Genomic DNA, 21,547 nt, shown 5'->3' with positions numbered 1-21,547 from the left:
AAAGGTTGAAGTTTGTGTATAACATCGCAGGGGTCAAGCTTGCAACCCAGAGAAGACACGTTGTCTACCAAGGTGTGAAACTTTCTTTCTGGCCTGTTGTATAACAGAGCTGTTGTATAGCAGAGTTGTTGACACAGGCCTGGTTTCCTGGCTTCAAACAGTAACACAGATAAGAGCATCTGCCCCTGCTCGAGTGACCCAGAGACTCCATAACATAACCTTGGAATCAATCAATTATGGTTTTGGAAGGGTTAAAAGGAATCCCAAGGGGTGGGGGCTGCGAGTGAATTGCAGTGGGTTTAAATATGAGAAACTGTCCCTGCAAAGTGTGCTTTGTCGTGAGGTGGATCAAGTGAGAGACTTGATCCTGTGATGACACCTGGATATCAGAAGAGGCCTCACTTACCTATCGTTCTACACTGCAGGTGAACTGAACGTTGTTTTCTTCCTTTATTTTATTTCTTGAAATTGTGATTACATGTGTGACTACTTAAATTATTATTTTGTAGCCTTTTTTGTAACTATAAGCTTTGCATAAAATACAATAATTCTGGTTCTGTGTTTTCTGACCCAACGCTTCGAGTGGCCCATGTTACTTATTTTTTAAGTATAAATAATTGTGTGTGCGGGTAAGCGCTGAAGCTTGCCATGGGCATTGTCTCAAAACTTCACTTCAGCTGGTGGCAGTAACCATGTTGTTTAACCACACGCATTGAAGTCATTCGAAAGTGTCACGGGCGGCAATTCTCAGATTGGCGTATCTGGAGGATTGGCGCGCCGGAGTTGTGATACAGATTGTATAAGAATCTATACAGTAATATAGTTTAATATAAGAGATGGTAATCACTCTTCTATACTGGCAATTTAATTATTACTGACGTTTGCATGAAAAAGGCTTGTTGTAGATCTGTTACACATCCTGTATTATGGATTTCTGTATTTGTCTTTCTAGGCAATGGCAATCCTTAGTGCTGTGGGTATGGAGAAGTTCTGTGCGGTGATGGCAATGAATGATGAGCCCATCTCCCTTGCAGCATGCAGTGTCCTACATGCCATGTTTGATGCTCTGAAAGAAGGCATGACAAAAGAAATCCGAGGGAAAGAAGGTGCAATTGTTCTAGGTAAAAAAATAAATAAAAACTCTTCAGTCATAATAAAGATATACATCAATAACTCTGGTTATGTGACATTTTGACAGTTCTTTTTTTTTAAATTTTTTTAAATATGTTTTTATTGGAAAAAGATATAGACAGTTTAGTAAAAAGAACAGTCATGTATACAGGTTGACACGGTGATAGCAATTAACATTGACAATTCTTTTTAATTTTAAAGATCCTTCAAAGGAACTGAAGTCGATGATTCATCATTTATTAGAGATGCTAACTCAGCCTAGTGTCTCATCGCATGGCCGGGAGAATTCCCTAAATATTCTCATAAAAGTAGTGCCACGAAAGTCAGTGCGTGATGCCAACAATGGGATGACATTGTGGGTCATTGACCAGGGTAAGTGGACCATCAAGTCTACAGATATTCGTTGCAGTTATTTGTCAGCACTTTATTAAACTAGAACTAGTAGGCAGACCTATTGGGAGCAATGCAGAGTTTAAGGCAAGTCTGCTGTAATTGGTCCAGATCTGTCTGGGCTGCCTCCATCCATGCGCTTAGGTTCAGAGCCATCATTATCCATGTGCGCTTTCACCAGCACAAACCCTGAACCCTGGTGCAAATTAACCATCTGAAAACATGTAAAGACATGAACAAACCATTCTTCATAGTCCATTATTATGGCAACACATCCTCTCTGAATTTAGCCTACATGTATATGACCCATAACCACACAGCTCTCTTCAGCCCAAAATGGAGATGAGAGTGAGCGGTCTATAACGCTGCAGCTCCTGTAGTTGTATACACTTGGCTCTGTAGGATGCTCAGGGTTAAAACACACGATATACACGCCAAGCCTACTGCAGCAATTGCACATAATCCCACAATCTCATATTTTACCCCTGGTTATGTCACCCTTATACTCATACTTCCCAACTCTCCCTTAATGTTAGGGAGACTCCCTGATATAGCAGCAATCTCTGTGAAAGCACCTTACCCTCACCATGTAGCTGTAACAATATACTTGGGGGGGAAAAAATAATCTGAGATATAAACATTCAGATGGGATCAATTCCCTGCAATGATTTCAAGGCACAATGATCCCTGTGGCTACATGCATTTTCAAATGATGTTTCCCATGGCCACTTAAGTGTGTGTGTGTCTGTGTGTAATATATATATGTAATATACTATAATTTGTGCCAGACTATAACTGCTTAGGGGTTCTTTACACTTGGATGTAAATCCATTTCTGGCAGTGTACGTCCACGTTAATGCTGCACTCATAGGTATTGTTTTCACAGTCTTCCCTAAAATGCTTTTTCAAAAGTAGGCAAGTATGTTTTGTGCTAGCATTTATGTAGCTATATCCTGTGGACCTCTAGGGGGGCCATTTATCAACGGGGTTTAGCTATTTCAAAGCTGTTGTGTATGATAAATGGTGCTCCAGGCAATCCGCTCACAACTGTCATTTTACAAACACATGACAGTTAGGAGCTTATTGGCTTGGAGCACCATTTATCATTTGCAAAGCGTTTTAAATAGCTAGAACTGATGGATAAATGGGCCCCTACAGTGAGTAGTATATATTCTTTGCATTTCAAATGCTGTGTATGTCAACTACCTCTCTTTACTGATGGTTTGTCTAATTTTTGTTTGTTTTTTTGTTTGCTACTGTACTGCATAATAATTTTAGGATGCAAAAAAAACAAAACAAGCAAATATGGACCGCTGTCATTAGATCTATACTGGGACACTGTACTAAACAAGTGAAACTTTCGGCGGGATGTAATGACATCCGAGTTTGCCGGAGGTGCGGGATGCCAGCCGAACTCTGTCATTTACAAGGCATGGTTACGCTTGTAAATGAATGCCGCTTTTAAAAAAAAAAAAAAGTCTGCGTTTGGCCGGCATCCCACATCTCTGGCAAACTCGGATGCCATTACATCCCGCTTTATGTATTACTTTTCTTATTATTATTTTACCCCCCCCCTGGATATCTTTATTCTCGTATTTATCATTACAACAAGGTAACTCCCCGCTCCCTTAGTAAAATGACACAATGCTCAGAATTCTAAATCGCTAACCACAATTGATGAAATCTGCTTTTTGAATGGAATTTAATTTACTTGCAGTTTTGACTGGGCCAGTGCTGGTCGTATTGCATGCTGGACTAATTCCAGCTAACTAATCTTTTACTTTATCAGGTTTAAAGAAAATCCTTGATGTAGGAGGCTCTGTTGTGGAGATCCCTGGCAGTCTTGCAGTGACAGAGACCACCAGAATGAGTGCCTCAGTCCTCTTGAACAAATTGTTTGATGATCTTACATGTGATGCAGAACGCGAGAATTTCCACAAACTCTGTGAGGATTATGTTCGGTAAGGAGACGATAAAGGGAAGCTTAGCAATGACCGAATCCGATCTCAAGGCAACGTTCACATTTACTTACTAACATTGTGAGTGAAACCCCCTTCAGTCTGTTTGCTAGGGAACCCACACATAAACAAGACTCGCTCTGTAATGAATAATCGCACCAGGCCAAGAGGACGTCGCTGACGGTCGGGGTGCACAGCATTACAGAAAAATACATTTGAAATGTAGAGGGGACGCGGGGGATTTAAGAATTTTTTTTTTTTTTTTTTAATTGGTCCATTTGTTAACCTCCTGCTCAACATTATGTCCTCCTATAATTCATTCTTGCCCTGAAAAATCTCTTTTTGCAAGGGAAGACTGAATTATAGGAGGACATACACACACTCCCCCGTCCACATACACACACTCCTTTTTTAGTGGGATTTCAGCCTTAAAGTGGGTTCTGGTGCCTTTGACTGACAACCGTAGTGATGTATAGCTGCTTCTTGAGGATCACTATAATGTGATATAATGGACTGTATTGATTACCAGGGTAATTGCCAGGAGCATATTCTGTGTAAGAATGCATGTGCTTTGAAAGCGACATCTCTAAGAGCAGTGTATTTCTTATACTATTAATTCAACATGCTATCAGTCAGTGGGAATGTATTGGAAGAGTTTTTATCTCAAGTATTCTTTCTATAGATTTTATATATGTTCTGTATAATGTTTGAGAGGTTGTAATATTGAAAATATGTTCTAGACCATTCAGTTGAGTGGAACATCCATTCATTTTGCTTTCAAATGAAGTTTAAGGGGGACATATACTAAGCAGTGATAAAAGTGGAGAAGTTCCCCATGGCAACCAATCTGCTGCTCTGTATACATTTATAGTATGCAAATTATAAATGTTACGTCAATGCTGATTGGTTGCCATGGGCAACTTCTCCACTGGCTCACTTCTCCACTTCTATCGCTGCTTAGTGAATGTCCCCCTAAATCTCTAAATGATCTGCTAATTAGTATGTATCTAACAGACACAGACAAACCATAATACATAAATGATATAGCATTGTGTTGGAGAATACACCGAGCTTTAACTTGCGAAAATGTATGTTTTGTGTACTTCCCTACCTGCAGGAGCTGGTTTGAAAGCCGTGGTATGGATGGAAAGCTACGGGCAATACAGACGGTCTCCTGCTTATTACAGGGCCCATCTGAAGCTGGAAATAGGACTCTAGAACTTACTGGCATTATGGACAGCATCATCGCTCTGTGTGCCTCAGAACGAGAGATTGACCAGCAGGTGGCAGTAGAAGCACTCATCCATGCTGCTGGCAAAGCTAAGAGAGCCTCCTTCATCACTGCCAATGGTGTGACACTGCTAAAGGATATATACAAGAAAAATGAAAATGATGCAATCCGTATACGAGCTCTGGTGGTGCGTCTGTCTCCTAAGTCATTTTTGTGTTAGGAAAGCAACGTGCCCATTTCTGCTGTGTCTTATCACTGAATCTTTGTTACACACCCTTTGTATAGGGCCTGTGCAAGTTGGGATCAGCAGGAGGCACCGACTTCAGCATGAAACAGTTTGCAGAAGGCTCCACTCTCAAGTTGGCAAAACAGTGCCGCAAGTGAGTTATTCCTTTATAGTAGAATATGGGTAACTCCTCTAAAGATTAACTTGCCACACCTGAAAATGTATATGTCAAAACCTCATCTCGGTTATTTCTTATTGTGCAGGTGGCTGTGCAATGAGAGTATTCAGGCGAGCTCCCGCCGCTGGGCCGTGGAAGGCTTGGCCTACCTAACATTTGATGCTGATGTTAAAGAGGAGTTTGTAGAAGATAAAGCAGCCTTGCAGGCAATGTTCAATCTAGCAAAGGTACAGTGTGTACATTTGGCTCATTAATGATGGATTGCGGAAGGATGACTTTGTTTTACATACTGCAGTATTAGTACATCATATAAGAGCTTTGTGTGACTGCTGCAAAACATAATGATTGAAAGAATGCACTCTGTGTGTGTGTCTTCTGCAGTCACAGGATAAGACAGTGCTCTTTGCTGTTGCATCCACCCTGGTGAATTGTACAAACAGCTATGACCGCGAAGAAATAGACCCACAAATGTTAGAACTCGCGAAGTACGCAAAGCAGCATGTTCCTGAGGAACACCCAAAGGTGAGCAGGAAGGCCATCTCCTGAAATGTCACAAAAATTATGCATAAATCACTGTGCCATATCTGATAGACAGTCTTGTGGTGACTTTGTGTTCATTGAATGGTAGGATAAGAAAGAGTTTGTTGAGGCACGGGTGTCCAAGCTGCTGGCAGCAGGAGTGGTGTCGGCTATGGCCTGCATGGTGAAAAATGAAAGTCCTGCATTAACCGATTCATCCAAGGAACTTATATCCAGGTAACTCTCTCCTTAAGTCCTCCACTGCATTGCCACAATATGTTCTGCTTGTTAAAGATTACCACTTTCGCAGGTGTGCCTTTTGGTTGTTTTTATGCCTTTCTGTTCTGTTCTTTTCAAATTGTATGATAGTAACTGATTGGAGTCACATTTGGTTGGGAAAATCATGTGATTTGTTTGACTGAACCTGTACATCTCCTGTTTGTCTGCTCTCCATGTAGCAATCGAGAGGGGAATGTGGGAGTCCTAAGAGATATTAGATACACTACAGAGAGAAAGACCTGACCATCAGATTACCAGCATCGCCATGATAAGCAATCCAAAAGATTCAGAATGGATTTCCTCAATTTTTTGGTTTTCTGGTCCATCTGCTCATTTTGGCTAAATACTTAGAGGTCTGTTTGGTGTAATTGGCGTTTGATGTCAGAAACAATATTTCTCTGTCATCTACTAGGGGACACTGGGGGTCATTCCGAGTTGTTCGCTCGTTGCCGATTTTCGCAACGGAGCGATTAAGGCAAAAATGTGCAAGCGCATGATACGCAGTGCGCATGCGGTTAGTATTTTAGCTCAAAACTTAGTAGATTCACTCACGTCCGAACAAAGTTTTTTCATCGTTGAAGTGATCGGAGTGTGATTGACAGGAAGTGGGTGTTTCTGGGCAAAACCTGGCCATTTTCTGGGAGTGTGCGGAAAAACGCAGGCGTGTCAGGGAAAAACGCGGGAGTGTCTGGAGAAACGGGGGAGTGGCTGGGCGAACGCTGGGCATGTGTGTGATGTCAAACTAGGAACGAAACTGACTGAACTGATCGCTATTTGTGAGTAGGTCTGGAGCAACTCAGAAACTAAGAAATTTCTATTCGCAATTCTGCTAATCTTTTGTTCGCAATTCTGCTAAGCTAAGATACACTACCAGAGGGCGGCGGCTTAGCGTGTGCAATGCTGCTAAAAGCAGCTAGCGAGCGAACAACTTGGAATCACCCCCACTGGAACTTAGACAGCTGGGGTGGCACAGCTGGCTCCTCCCCCTTCACGCCCTCCATCCCTCCAGTTTGAAAAATTGTGCTGAGGAGGTAGAAGCACATCAGGGAGCTCTTGCTCCAGTTAAGAGTGTATTTTATTATTGCAGTGGCCTAATCCCACCCCACTAAGGGATGGAGCAAAGTACACTAAGATGCTCTCTGGAGTACTTGTGAACAAGATCCCGTGGAAGGGATCCGCTGCTCACTCAGAGAATCCAGCCAACAGTGAGCACCGAGTGGTATAAAGGCCCCCCTCCTTTCCAACAGTGGGCGTGCAGTAAGCGAGGGCGTCCAGGACTTGCGCCGTTAACAGCAGCATTCCCCCCCCCCCCCCCGAGACCTTTTCTTAGTGAGAGCTGACACCAGCATATAGTGTCTCCGGTCCGGTGGTGACGGCTGGAGACGCGGTGCTGACAAGCGGCAGGCATCTTAAGGCCTCCGGCGCACAGAGGTTAACAGGCGGAGGAAGCGGATCGCAGAGGTGCAGGGGAGCTCAGCAGGTTGGTTTACGGCACTGGCACTGAGCTCCATGAATAGAGCACAGAGGCGAAGGGTAGCTCAGCGGGTTGTTTACAGAGCCGGAGGTGAGCTCCGGAAACAAACATTGTACAGCGCCCACTCCTGCCATTATAGCACAGGGAGCGAGCTGTTCAAAAATTTTAAGTGGTGGCCATTTTAATTAGAGCTTAGGCCCATTCAGAGAGCGGGCTCGAATAGGAGGGGAGTGGAGCAAGCCGGGCTCTAGTTGCCATAGCTCCAAGTCTCACTGATTCTCATTATGCATTATCTCCCAAGGTACGCTGCTGACAGGTCCTGAGGTGGGGAGCATCAGAAACGTCAATAGAGACAAAACAAACATGAAACAACCTGCAATAACAGTTGGTGGTGTGGGGTTTGTAAACCTAGGGTTGGTACAAAGTATTTTATTTTTTTTTACATTTTTGGTAAATTAGTTTTTTGAAAAAACAAATAAACAGCTGAGTATCTTCCCTGTTTTTCATCGCTCCCCTATCCCTACAGTCTGTCTCCATCTATTCTAATAGAGTGACAGGACTGCTGGTTGCGGTGTGTGTACAGTATGTGTACTATAAACATGGCAGCTGAAAAAGAACACAAAAATTTGCTATGTGTGTTGAAAATGTGAGAAAAAGAGAACAAGCGTTGGCAGCTCCGGGGTGTGCGACCCATGTTTAGGAATGGACACACAGGCCGGGAATAGTGGTCCATCAGGATCATGGGGAAAATGGCTTAGCAGATATTTCCAGAGAAATGGGTTCTCGCAAGCAACATTTAGAATGGGCTGCGGGTTTTTCTAAAACTATGGAGGAATTCTTGATTAGACTTACTCCGCCTGCACAGGTAGAGAAACCTGTCCACATATCAGGAAAGAGACCCCTTACTGTTCTTCAAGAAGAGTCAGAGGAAGAAGAGGTTCTCTTGGTAGATGACGATGGGTATCCGTTTGGATGGTCGACATGGACAAATGGTCGACACATGACAGGTCGACACATGAAAAGATCAGCGTGGCTTTTGAAACATTTTTTTTTTAGATTTTTACCTCTTTCATACTTTACCATCCACTACGGACTACGATTGGGGACGGTAACCTGTGCCGAGCACAGCGGTAGCGGAGCGAGGCACGAGCCATGCAAGGGGACGCGGTACACTAATTGGGATTCCTGGTTATGTTACGGAAAAAAATGACACCAAAAAGTAAAAAAATTCATGTCGACCTTTTCAGGTGTTGATCTGCCCAGTGTCGACCATTTTCATGTGTTGACTATTAGTCCATGTCGACCATGTCTATGTCAATCAATAGTGGTCGACCTAATGAATGTCGACCATTTATACCAGAACCATGACGATGACAGGGAATCGGTGGAGGAGATATTTGAGATTTCCACCTCCAGAGGAGGAGTCAGAGGTCAAGGACTTGGAATCCCTTATTGAAGCAGTAAAACAGGTCCTTAACTTCAAGGAGGAAGAGGTCAAGGAATCTTAGGTCTCAAAAGCCACAGACGGCAGTATTTCCTATTCCTAAGACACTCCAGGAACAGATGGGTGAAGCCTGGAAACAGCCAGTTAGGCGTTTCCAATTACCCAAGAAATTTACCGTAAATTATCCCTTGCCTAAAGGGGTCATGACCAAATGACGATCTCACCTATACCAAATGTGACTACATTAAAATATGCTTCGGACCGCAAGTTGGACATGGCGCTTAAGTCCATCTTTGTAGCAGCTGGGGCATCCCACAGACCAACACTGGTGAGTGCCTAGGGTAATAAAGCCATTGTGGCTTGGGATGGTCAGATAGTCCGTGCAGTGGCAGAAGATCATAACCAGGAAGAGAGATCTCCCTTAGTGGAGCATATCCGTGAGTTGGCCACTTATCTTTACCAAGCCGCAAAGGATGCTAGTAGGATAGCATCACGTATTTCGGCTTCGACAGTGTCGGCAAGGCGAATTTTATGGCTCAGAGATTGGCAGGTGGATTCGGACTCAAAGAAGGCCGTAGAAGCTATTCCCTTTGTTGGGGATACTTTGTTTGGTCCGGAATTGGGCAAATGGATTTCACAGGCCACAGCTGAAAAATCTAATTTCTTGCTTACTACATACCCTAGAACCACACCGGCTGTAAGACGAAGTTATTTAGGACTGGCCTTTACTTCATTTAGAGCTCAGTCCCTTCGTGCCAGAGGTAGGGGTTTTGGAGGACAATCTTGTGGGAAGAGAACGGCAGAGGCCGTTCCCAGTCAACAACCCGAAAACAGAACTCTAAGCCCACTGAAAAAGCATTGGCATGACAGTCTCCCAGCTCACCTTGAGTCCCCCAAGGTGGGCGCCCGGTTGGCAAGGTTTCAGGAAGCCTGGGCCGAAACCTCTCCAGACATCTGGGTCAACAATATAGTCTCCCAGGGTTACAAGATAGAATACGCCCTCACAGTCAATATTTTACTACGGGTCTACCTCTGTGCTCTCAAAAGGCAAGAACATTAGAAACCGCTATCCAAAAATTGAGTGATTAAAAAAAAAGGTGATGGTGCCGGTGCCTGTACCACAGAAAGGGATGGGTTTTTATTCAAATCTTTTTGTGGGACCCAAGCCAGATGGCTCGGTCAAGCCCATTCTAAACTTAAAAGTGTTAAACCAATTCCTTACCGTTTACCGGTTTAAGATGGAATCGATACAGTCGGTCATTGCAGGATTGGAACAGGAATTCATGGTGTCTATGGACATAAAAAGGATGCATACCTCCATGTTCCAATTTGGACACCACATCAAGTGTATCTGAGGTTTGCTGTGGAGAAGAACCACTACCAATTCAGAGCACTACCGTTCAGTCTGTACTCAGCTCCAAGCATCTTCACAAAGATCATGGTAGCAAAATTGAGGTCTATGGAGGAAACAATAATACCTTACCTGGACGACCTTCTTATCAAGGCCCTGTCTATGGAAATCTTGATCAGGGATGCACAGATGACTCATCAGGTCCTGTCCATTTACAACCAAACTAAAGAATTCATGATATGGTTGAGTCTTCCTACCGGAGACAAGATTCAAGACATCAAACACATGGTTCGCCAGGTCTTGCAAAATCAGACGGTGTCTCTACATCTTTGCATACGGCTTCTAGGGAAGATGGTGGCTTCCTTTGAAGCAATTCAGTACGGCAGACTTCACTCAAGAACTTTCAAAATGAACCTGATCACACAGGGGGCAGGTATGCAGCTGTACCTTCACAGGAAGATTCGCTTGTCGTCTCGGGCCAAAATTTTGTTGATTTGGTGGTCGGTCCACAGGAACCTATTAGTGGGAAAACGTTTTGGAATCTGGGATTGGATCATTCTGACAACGGATGCAAGTCTCAGAGGTTGGGGTGCAGTACTGGGTAGCCATCAATTTCAGGGGAGATGGTCCCAGTACGAGAGCAGTCTACCAATAAATTTGCTGGAGCTCCGAGCAATCTACAATGCGCTTCTTCAAGCGGAGAGCCTAGTACAAGCCCAACATGTGTGCCTGCGATCGGACAGTGTCACAGCAGCGGCTTATATAAACCGTCAGGGAGGAACGAAGAGCAGGATGGCCTCAAAGGAAGCTACAAAAATTCTGTCTTGGACAGAAAAGCGCAACATAATTCTGTCGGCAGTCTTCATTCCAGGAGTAGACAACTGGGAAGCAGATTTTCTCAGCCGTCAAGACATGCACCCAGGAGAGTGGAGTCTACACCCCCAAGTCTTCCAGGCAGTGGTACGACGGTGGGGGTTACCTCAGGTAGATTTAATGCCATCCCAACACAATTGTCAACTTCCGAGATATGTGACCAGGACACGGGATCCAGCAGTAGAGGCAGTGCATGCGCTAGCGATTCACTGACCTTTACGAACTGGTTTACATCTTTCCACGATTTCCTCTATTACCAAGAGTGTTAAAGGTAAAACAGGAAAAACCGTGGGTAATTCTGAGAGCACCGGACTGGCCTCGCATAAGTAGGTACTCGGATCTGAGGGGTCTCCTAGCGGAGGTGCCTTGGAGGTTGCCGCAGAGAGAAGACCTGTTGTCACAGTCCATTCCTACACCCATACCTGAACCGCCTGCGTTTAACGTCATGGTTCTTGAGATCAGGATACTGAGGGAAAGGGGCATTCCCAGTGCAGCTATATCCCTACAATGTTAGCGGCAAGAAAGCCAGTTACTGCAGCACAGTATCATAGAATATGGAAAAGATACATCTTTGGTGCCAGCCTATGGGATGGAACCCCAGACAGTTTTGTCTTACCAGATTGTTGCGCTTTCTACAAGCTGGTTTAGACTGAGGTTTGAGGTTAGTGTCCTTTAAAAGTACAAATCCCTGCCTTTTCAATCTTTTTCCATCAACATCTGGCGTCCTTAGAGGGGGTACAAACATTTTTACAGGGAGTGTTGAGGCTACAACCTCCAAAACCTGGTGCTAGAATTTTTAAGATCTGACTTTTTCGAACCTTTTGGAGAGGGCAGACCTTAAATATGTGTCCTGGAAGACAGTCTTGCTACTGGCATTGGCTTGCTTCGGCAAGGAAGGTATCGGAATTGGGAGCCCAATCCTGTAAGAGTCTTTTTCTGGTTTTCCACGAGGATAGGGTGGAACCTGTTGTGGTCCCATCCTTTCAGCTGTCGGAAGGTGACCGTTCCTTTGACGTTGTCGGGTCATTAAGGGTTTACGTACAGGCTACGAGTTGCCATAGAAAGTCGGAGGTTCTGTTTGTGCTGTATAATGGGGGTTTGGCCAGCTACAAAACAAACCTTGTCCAGATGGATGAGACTCACCATCAGACAGGCTTATGTATACAGTGGTAAGAGCGTCCCGTTTCGGGTGGTTGCTCTTATCACCAGGTCAGTAGGAGCTTCTTGGGCAGCTGCCGGAGGAGCTTCCATGGTCCAACTTTGTAGAGCTGCAATGTGGTCCTCTGCACACATGTTCACTCGTTTCTACAAATTTGATACTTTTGCGGCCTGAGGATTAAAATTTTGGGCGTTTGGTTCTACAGGCTTCGGACAGCACTCCCGCCCATGGGAGTATCTTTGGGATGTCCCCAGCTGTCTAAGTTCCACTGTCCCCTAGTGGATGACAGAAAAGAGGATTTTGGTATTTACCGATAATTCTATTTCTCTGAATACATTTGGGGACAATGGACGCCCACCTCGGTGATGTCAGCCTGTGTGTTCTTGCTATTTGGTTCAAACAGTTTGATGATACTATACCAGGATACAATTTATTTAGGAAGGATCGAATGGGAAGAATAGGATGAGGGGTAGCAATGTATGTGAAAAAAAGCATAAATGCTACTTTAATACAAAATATTGACAACAAAACTGAGGCCCTTTTGGGTCACCACGGAAACTGGGGAGAAGGACATTATTCGCATTGGGGTGATCTATAGGCCACCAGGCCAGGGGCAGGATTTGGGCAGGAACCTATTGTTGGACATCTCTAAAATGGCTTTAAAGGGAGAAGTTATAATCATGGGAGACTTTAATTTACCTGATGTAAATTGGGTGGGGTCCTTTGCAAGTTCAGCTACAAGTGGCAAATTTCTAAATTCCTTACAGGGAGCATCTCTCAAGCAATTGGTGAGGGAGCCCACTCGCAAAGACTCAATATTAGATTTGATTCTTACAAATGGTGACAGGATATCAGACATATATGTGGGTGAGCACCTGGGATCCAGTGATCATCAAGCAGTATGGTTTAGTATAAAGACAGGAGCCAACTCCTGTCACACACAAACAAAGGTGTTGGATTTTAGAAATGCTGACTTTGCAAAAATGGGGAGATGTTTAAGTGATTCATTGGCGGACTGGAGGAACTTGGAAGGAGTGCAGGAGAGATGGGAAAAACTGAAAAGTGCAACACTAAGGGCAACAGTCCTTTGTATCAAAAGGGTTAGGAAAAGCACCAGGAAAAGGAAGCCAATGTGGTTCACAAAAGAAGTATCAACTAGTGTGAAAGCAAAAAAGATGGCTTTTAGGAAATACAAACAGACTCAAAATAATAATGACAAAGAGGTGTATCTTGACAGACAGAAGGATGCTAAGAAAGTGATCAGACGTGCAAAGGCAGAAGCTGAGGAGACAATGGCCCAGTCGGTAGATAAAGGAGGCTAAACTTTCTTTAAGTATATAAATGAAAGGAGAAAATCAAATGGAGGAATAATAAGACTTAAGACGGAGAGTGAGAATTTGGTGGAGGGAGACAAGGCAATAGCAGATCACCTAAATAATTATTTTTGCTCAGTATTTACTACAGAAGGAGAGAGAGAAGGGAAGGGGCCACAGTTATGTTGCAAGGACATTCATAAAAATAAGGTAGATGAAAGTACATTTACAGAGGAGAAGGTCCTAACTGAACTTTCAAAACTAAAAGTGGATAAATCAATGGGGCCAGATGGGATACACCCAAGGATACTAAAAGAGCTATAAGATGTGCTGGTGGTACCATTAACAGAATTATTTAACCAGTCACTAAATACAGGTGCCATTCCAGAGGACTGGAAAAGAGCAAATGTAGTTCCATTGTACAAAAGTGGAAGCAAGGAAGAAGCAAGTAACTACAGACCAGTAAGCCTTACATCAGTAGTAGGGAAAGTAATGGAAAAACTACTAAAAGAAAGAGTTGTGGAATATCTTAAATCAAACAACTTACAGGATCCAAAACAGCATGGATTTACTGGTGGGAGATCATGCCAAACAAATCTTATTGACTTTTTTGACTCTGTGATGAAAATAATAGATCAAGGGGGAGCTGTAGATGTAGCATATCTAGACTTTAGTAAGGCATTTGACACTGTCCCACATCGCAGACTGCTAAATAAACTTGAAAGTGTGGGGGTGGATTATAGAATAGTTAAATGGATAAGAACCTGGTTGCAGGATAGGAAACAGACAGTTGTAGTAAATGGAGTGCAATCTATGGAGGGAAATGTTACCAGTGGAGTACCCCAGGGATCTGTACTCGGACCAGTTCTCTTTAATATCTTTGTTGGTGACATTGCAAATGGTATTGAAGGGAAAGTATGCCTTTTTGCAGATGATACAAAGATATGCAACAGGGTAGACACACCAGGAGGGGTAAAACAAATGATTGATGACCTAGCTAGGCTTGAAAAATGGTCAATAACATGGCAACTACAGTTTAATGCTAAAAAATGCAAAATCATGCACTTGGGTCTCAAAAACCCAAAGGCTAAATATAGTATCAAGGGTACTATAATGGAAACTACTGAGGAGGAAAGGGATTTAGGAGTCACTATTTCAAGTGACTTAAAGGCAGGAAAGCAATGCAACAAAGCAATGAGAAAGGCAAGTCAGATGCTTGGTTGCATAGGGAGAGGAATCAGTAGCAGGAAAAGAGAAGTAATAATGCCACTGTATAGGTCTGTATAGGTCATTGGTGTGCGGCCTCATCTGGAATACTGTGTCCAGTTCTGGAGACTGTATCTCCAGAAGGATATAAATACATTAGAGAGTGTACAAAGAAGGGCAACTAAAATGGTGCATGGCCTACATCACAAAACTTACCCGGAAAGGCTAAAAGATCTTAACATGTATAGTATGGAGGAGAGAAGGGAAAGGGGAGACATGATAGAAACTTTCAAATATACCAAAGGTCTTAACAAAGTTCAGGAGGGAAACATTTTTCAAAGGAAGAGAAGTATTAGAACTCGAGGAGATACACTGAAACTGGAGGGAGGCAGGTTCAGGGGAAATTTAAGGAAAAATTATTTCACAGAAAGGGTAGTGGATAAGTGGAATAGCCTCCCATCAGAGGTGGTAGAGGCTAAGACTGTGGAGCAGTTTAAACATGCTTGGGATAGGCATGTGAATATCCTTACAAGGAATTAAGGTTCAAAGATGGTTGCGATTACCTAAAGGATAAAAAAAAGGGGCAGACTAGGTGGGCCAAGTGGTTCTTATCTGCCGTCAAATTCTATGTTTCTATATAGTTACTTGGTTGAAGTTTTACGTCATGGCGCGTTTGGTTCCTTCCTGAATGTTTTCTTTCATGTTCACTCTTCTCTGTCAATTTTTCAAACTGGAGGGATGTGGGGTGTGAAGGGGGAGGAGCCAGCTGTGCACTGCAATTATTTTACATATATGGTGCCACCTCCGGTCTCCATTCTTCATACTCCAGCTGTCTAAGGGGCTAATTCAAACCTGTTCGCTCGCTATGGTTTTTTTTGCAGTCATACGTTAGCATAGTCGCCCCCCCATAGGGGAGTGTATTTTCGATTTGTAAGTGTGCGAATGCATGTGTAGCAGAGCTGTACAAACAGATTTTGTGCAGTCTCTGAGTAGCCCAGGACTTAAGGCCCATACTCACAGAGAGATTTCTGCAAGAGATGTGTTCTGAGCAATTTATCACGGGAGATGTCCCTTGAACATCCCGGTGTCTAGATCTCCCATACACACGTGAGATCTGTGTTGAGCAATCTGTGCTGAGCAATCTGTGCTGAGCAATCTGTGCTAAACAAAAAAAAAAACTATTTAAATAGTGGGTTGGTATTATAGTGAGGGGGGTGGGGAGAGTGTGTCTTTTTCTAAACAAAAAAAAGACCTTTTTAAATAGTGGGTTGGTATTATAGGGGAGGGGAGGGTGTGTCTTTTTCTGTTGTGTCCGCATCTCTCCTCCTACAAAAAGTGGATCTCTATATTATAACTATAAAGGTTATTTTAGCATAGTCTTGATGGCTATAGTTAATGCCAACTATGAGTTCATATTTGTGGATGTGGGGAAAAATGGAAGAGCATCCGATGGCGGATCAATCAAAGATACTGTGTTTTATGAGAGGCTGCTTTGCAACCAATTAGACCTACCGAAAGCTGAGGACTGCATGCATGGCTTGAATTATGTGTTTGTGGCAGATGAAGCCTTTGCTCTGCACGAGCACATCATGAAACCCTACCCACAAAGGAACTTATCCAAGGAGAAACGCATTTTTAATTATCGGCTCTCAAGGGCCCGCCGCATAGTTGAAAACGCATTTGGGATCTTGAGTAGTAGGTTCAGAATTTTCCACTCTGCTATTGGCCTAAGGGTGGATAAAATAGACTGGGTTGTGTTGGCCTGCTGTGTTCTACACAATTATCTAAGGCGTAAGACTGGCCCAAAATGCCCCCCATCTACTACTCCGGCTAACAACCCTGATGTGGACTCTGCCAGGCTGCCTGCTCAGGCCGACAACTCTGATGTGGACTCTGCCAGGTTGCCTGCTCAGGCCGACAACTCTGATGTGGACTCTGCCAGGTTGCCTGGACTTGAAAGGCCACAGTCCACACCTAATCCCACTTTAAAGGCTAGAAAGGTCAGGGACGACTACCTGACCTTTTTTAATGGAGTAGGTGCAGTGGATTGGCAAGACTCCTACATTTAACTGCTTTTATGTTTGATAGACATTACATATGCTTGATTGGTTTTATATTTTATTGTATTTTTTTTATTTATTTCCAAAATAAAAATGTATCTTGTTTTAAACTTCTGTTGTCAGAGTATGTACCTGTGTGTGTTTTGCATGTATATTAAAAAACAACGTAGCCATGAGGAACTCTGGGGTCAGGTATACCCAGGACACTTCACGACTGCGTCGTTTTTTGTGGGGGATAAGTGAGGACTAATGGGATCCAACAGTGTGAACCAAGTCAGGCATACCTGTGTGTGCCATCACCCCTGTGTTCCGTCCCAGTCACTGTATCACCTCTGTGTCTGAGGGGGCGCAAATTTACAGTTTGCAGGAGGGCGCCGGACACCATAGCACTGGCCCTGGGAATCAGTATGATATCCCGGCAGCAGGCATCCCGACAGTCATAATCCCAACGTCGGGATGGCGGCCACCGGAATGCCGGCAGCGGCTCGAGCGCAAAGAAGCCCCTTGTGGCTCGCTTTGCTTGCCAAATTTTTAGTCTCCCTCTATGGGTGTCATGGACACCCACAGGGGGAGAATATGTCAGGATTGTGGCTATTGGGAACCCGACGCAGAGATCTTAACCGCATCCCTCTGTAATAAATGTCCCCTTTAACAGTACCTTGAAGGTAGGATTGTCCTCACTTATCTCCCCTTAAAAAAAAAAAAATTTTAAGGGGGGATAAGTGAGGACAAATTTGGTACAACAGCATTCCTATCATAACTCCCCCAAAAATTAAAAATATAATGATAAACCATAAAAAATACACAACACTTCTTTTTTGTTTTGAAAATAATTTACTTATAAAAATATATTAATTTTTAACACTTATGCAACTGGATTAATCGATAAGAATGACCAATATCCCAACGTTCAAAAGTCCAGGACAAAAAACCGACACTATGGTAACTATGAACAACATAAAAGAGTCGAGGAAACATGGAACAATTTGTCCAACGGAAACTAAAAAACTAATAAAAAAAATTATAATTTAATAATTGAAAAAAGTAGCCTCGTCCTCTGGGGGGAGCTGTGTACTCAGCATTGCTGAGTACAATCCAGTGGACAAAGTGCTGGTGGGAGGAGTGGGCAGAGTGGGTGTAGGTGGGGGTCCCGGCGAAAAAAAAGGGCGCTGTGGCGGAGGATTACCCGGCGGATAATAGTATGGTTGGGGATAAGGATACTGGGACTGTGGGGCATTTCGTGCGCGCCGCACAGGATTTGACATTAGATCCAGGTCATCGGATAGGTCATTATCCTCGGCCCTTCTCAATACATCAAATACTATGCGCCTGAAAGTTCTAAAAACAGTTTCGGGCATTACACGTATCTGAGATTCTATCGTGTTTGAAAATTGACGATAGAAGTCTGGTGGCCTATTAAGCATTTCCTCTGCCCGTTGGATAAATTGAACCGTGCTGGAGGATGCAGAATCGGAACTCAATGATGAATTCTTTTGTCTCCGCCTTGGTGGTGCTGTCGACCGAGGTGGTGCTGACTCCTCACCACTGAGCTCCAGTTCTGTTGCCTCTGTTGCGGAAGTGTTCATTACCTCCGGGGTAGATTCCTGTAAAAAAAAAAAGAAAATAAAACATTAGGGCGTTGATTAAACAATGATAAAGTTGAACATTTTAAAGTGTTTTAACTTACCGGATTAAGGGTCCCCTCTTCCTCTGGCGTCTTAGGAGACTCTTTATCCAGGCTACCCTGTCCATGTAATTTCGCCTCTCTCTCCAAAAGGAACTTCATCTGTTCATAATACCATAGCGTCGGCTGGTAAACATCATCAGTTCCGGCTCCTGAACGTTGAGACTCGATCACGCTTGTGTGTTCCTTCTTGAACACCGTCCGCAAGTTTGCTATCTTCTTCTTCGCCCAAAGTAGATCAGCATCACTGTTATGGGCTTTGCTGTACTCCACCAATTGTCTGTAGGCCTGATCCTTCTTCTGTCTGTTTGAAAAATCCTTGCTACGGACCTTCTACAGACATTCGCTGGCCCGATACACATCAATGAATCCAGTTGTGAACTCCCGGTCCATGTAAGAAGCCATTGCTGTGAGAAAAATAAAACAACACTATTTAAATAACAAGCAAGGAAAAACTTTAATAAAATATGTTGACCCTCGCATTAAAAAAACCATGCCGCTTATACACGTGTTGCGCCAGGAAATGGTGCTTATACACACGCTGCGCCAGGTAAAGCCGCTTATACACACATTGCAACCAGGTAAAGCCACTTAAGCACCACAAACATATAGTAACACCCCCTATCCCCCCCCCCCGCCTGCTAATACAGCTTCAAAGCACATTAAGCAGCCTGTCTAATCATACGGATACATCCATCTTCTCCTAGACCGCTATCACCAGCCGCATCACACTCCCCCATATATGTATCGCTCGATACACAGGACAGCCTCATAAAAACATAATTAATAACAACCCCCCCCCCCACCCGGCTGTTAATACAGCCCACACTCCAGTGGCGTGTGGCGAGGTCAGTGGCTGGTGAGGCACTACAGCCATAATGTTCGCCGAATCCTGCCGATGACCCCCTACTGCCGCCGAGCCAATGCCCGCTACTGCCCCTGTGCCGATGCCCGCTGCCACCGCCAATGGCTTACAAACTCGCCCACCATCAACTTACCCAGCCCTCCACCCAGGGCCGGTGCTAGGGTGTTCAGCGCCCCCCCTGCAAACTATAAATTTGCGCCCTCCCATATTCCTTTGGCGCGCACCGGGAAAAGGGGTGTGGTCTCACAAGTAAGGGGCATAGCCACACAATAGTACCCCCATTCAAAATTACGCCACAATGTAGCACAATCTTATTCATCATATACGTAATGCCCCACAAGTAGTAGTAGCATCCTTATACATAGTGCAGCCCCAGTAGTAGTAGCGTCCTTATACGTAAGGCCCCCCAAGTAGTAGTATTATTGTTATATCTAATGCCCCCCAAGTAATAGTAGCATCCTATACATAATGCTCCCCCCAAGTAGTAGTATCTTCCTTATACGTAATGACCCCCCTAGTAGTAGCATTGTTACACGTAATGGCCCCCCCATTAGTAGCGTTGTTACACGTAATGGCCCCCCCATTAGTGGACATTACTTAGTGGACATTCCCCATTAATGGAGAAGGGTCTGAATGGGTTAAAAAATAAAAAAAATGCGTGAGGTCCCCCCTCCTAAGTATAACCAGCCTCGGGCTCTTTGAGCCGGGCCTGGTTGTTTAAATACTGGGGGAAAAATTGGACAGGGGTTCCCCGTATTTAGACAACCAGCACCGGGCTCTTAGTCCGGTCCTGGTTCCAAAAATACGGGGGACAAAAGATGTAGGGGTCCCCCGTATTTTTAAAACCAGCACCGGGCTCCACTAGCCAGGGACATAATGCCACAGCCGGGGGACACATTTATGTAGGTCCCTGCGGCCGCGGCATTACCCCCCCAACTAGTCACACCTGGCCGGGGTTCCCTGGAGGAGTGGGGACCCCTTAAATCAAGGGGTCCCCCCCTTCAGGCACCCAAGGGCCAGGGGTGAAGCCCGAGGCTGTCCCCAGCACCCCTGGGCGGTGGGTGCCGGGCTGATAGCCATGAGTATGTAAAAAAAAAGAATATTGTTTTTTGTTGTGGAACTACAAGGCCCAGCAAGCCTCCCCCGCTTGCTGGTACTTGGAGAACCTCAAGTACCAGCATGCGGGGAAATAACGGGCCCGCTGGTACCTGTAGTTCTACAACAAAAAAAATACCCAAATAAAAACACAACACACACACCGTGAAAGTAAAAATTTATTAAATACACACTTACACACTCACACATACTTACCTACATCCCACGCCGGTCACGTCCACTTGTCCAGTAGAATCCAATAGGGGCACCTGTAAAAATTAAAATTACACTGACAAACGAAGTAATCCACAGGAGGAGAGAGATAGAGAGAGAGAAATAGAGAGAAATTAATGAATATTATGCAATCACTGATGTGGGAGGACGTTAGCACAGACAGGGGGGAGTGCTGCTACTGGCTGGGAGGACGGAGCCGGGGGAGGAACGAGGGGGAAGGGGAAATTCCTACCCAGCCACCGCACACATGCGCCGCGCCGGAAGAGGCAGTTATTATTAATGTACTGCCGGGGTGGGGGGGGGGGGCTGGGTGTGACACTGTTATTAATATACTACCAGCGGGGGAGGGGGGGGAGGGGCGGGGGCACCGTTATTGATGTTAACTGGGCTGTATGTATTTACAGCCGGGGGGTGGGGTGACACCATTATTATTAATGTACTACTAGCCGGTGGGGGGGGGGGGGGGGAGAGACCATTATTATTGATGTTAACTGGGCACTTGTGTGGGTTGTATTAACAGCTGTGTGGGGGGGGTTCACTACGATCTGCCGGCGACCAGCATACCGGCGCCGGGAGCCCGACAGCCGGCATACCGACACTTATTCGACCCCCCTGGAGGGAGAATAAAATAGTGTGGTGCGCCACCGTGCCCGTAGCGTGGTGAGCGCAGCGAGCCCGCAAGGGGCTCATTTGCGCTCGCCACACTGTCGGTAAGCCGGCGGCCGGCCTCCCGGCGCCGGTATGCTGGTCGCCGGCAGATCGTAGTGAACCCCCCCCCACACGGCTGTTAATACAACCCACACAAGTGCCCAGTTAACATCAATAATAATGGTCTCCCCCCCCCCCCCCCCCCCCCCCCCCACCGGCTAGTAGTACA

At 44.8% G+C, this 21,547-nt stretch overlaps 1 protein-coding gene across 1 annotated transcript in view; it reads left to right on the top strand.

The window, feature by feature from the left end:
- The window catches only part of UNC45A (unc-45 myosin chaperone A), a 71,405-nt gene that overhangs the window by 14,460 nt on the left and 35,398 nt on the right, over positions 1-21,547 (top strand). The window contains exons 7-14 of the mRNA XM_063925854.1: positions 953-1,121; positions 1,333-1,503; positions 3,311-3,482; positions 4,597-4,897; positions 4,996-5,090; positions 5,200-5,341; positions 5,496-5,636; positions 5,743-5,870. Coding sequence (XP_063781924.1) covers positions 953-1,121; positions 1,333-1,503; positions 3,311-3,482; positions 4,597-4,897; positions 4,996-5,090; positions 5,200-5,341; positions 5,496-5,636; positions 5,743-5,870 — 1,319 coding nt within the window. The remainder of the gene's footprint in view (positions 1-952; positions 1,122-1,332; positions 1,504-3,310; positions 3,483-4,596; positions 4,898-4,995; positions 5,091-5,199; positions 5,342-5,495; positions 5,637-5,742; positions 5,871-21,547) is intronic.

Source organism: Pseudophryne corroboree, chromosome 6 (genome assembly GCF_028390025.1).
Source record: "Pseudophryne corroboree isolate aPseCor3 chromosome 6, aPseCor3.hap2, whole genome shotgun sequence".
NCBI lineage: Eukaryota > Metazoa > Chordata > Amphibia > Anura > Myobatrachidae > Pseudophryne > Pseudophryne corroboree.
The sequence above is the reverse complement of the archived record's forward strand: the minus strand, read 5'-3'. Positions and strand labels throughout refer to the sequence as shown.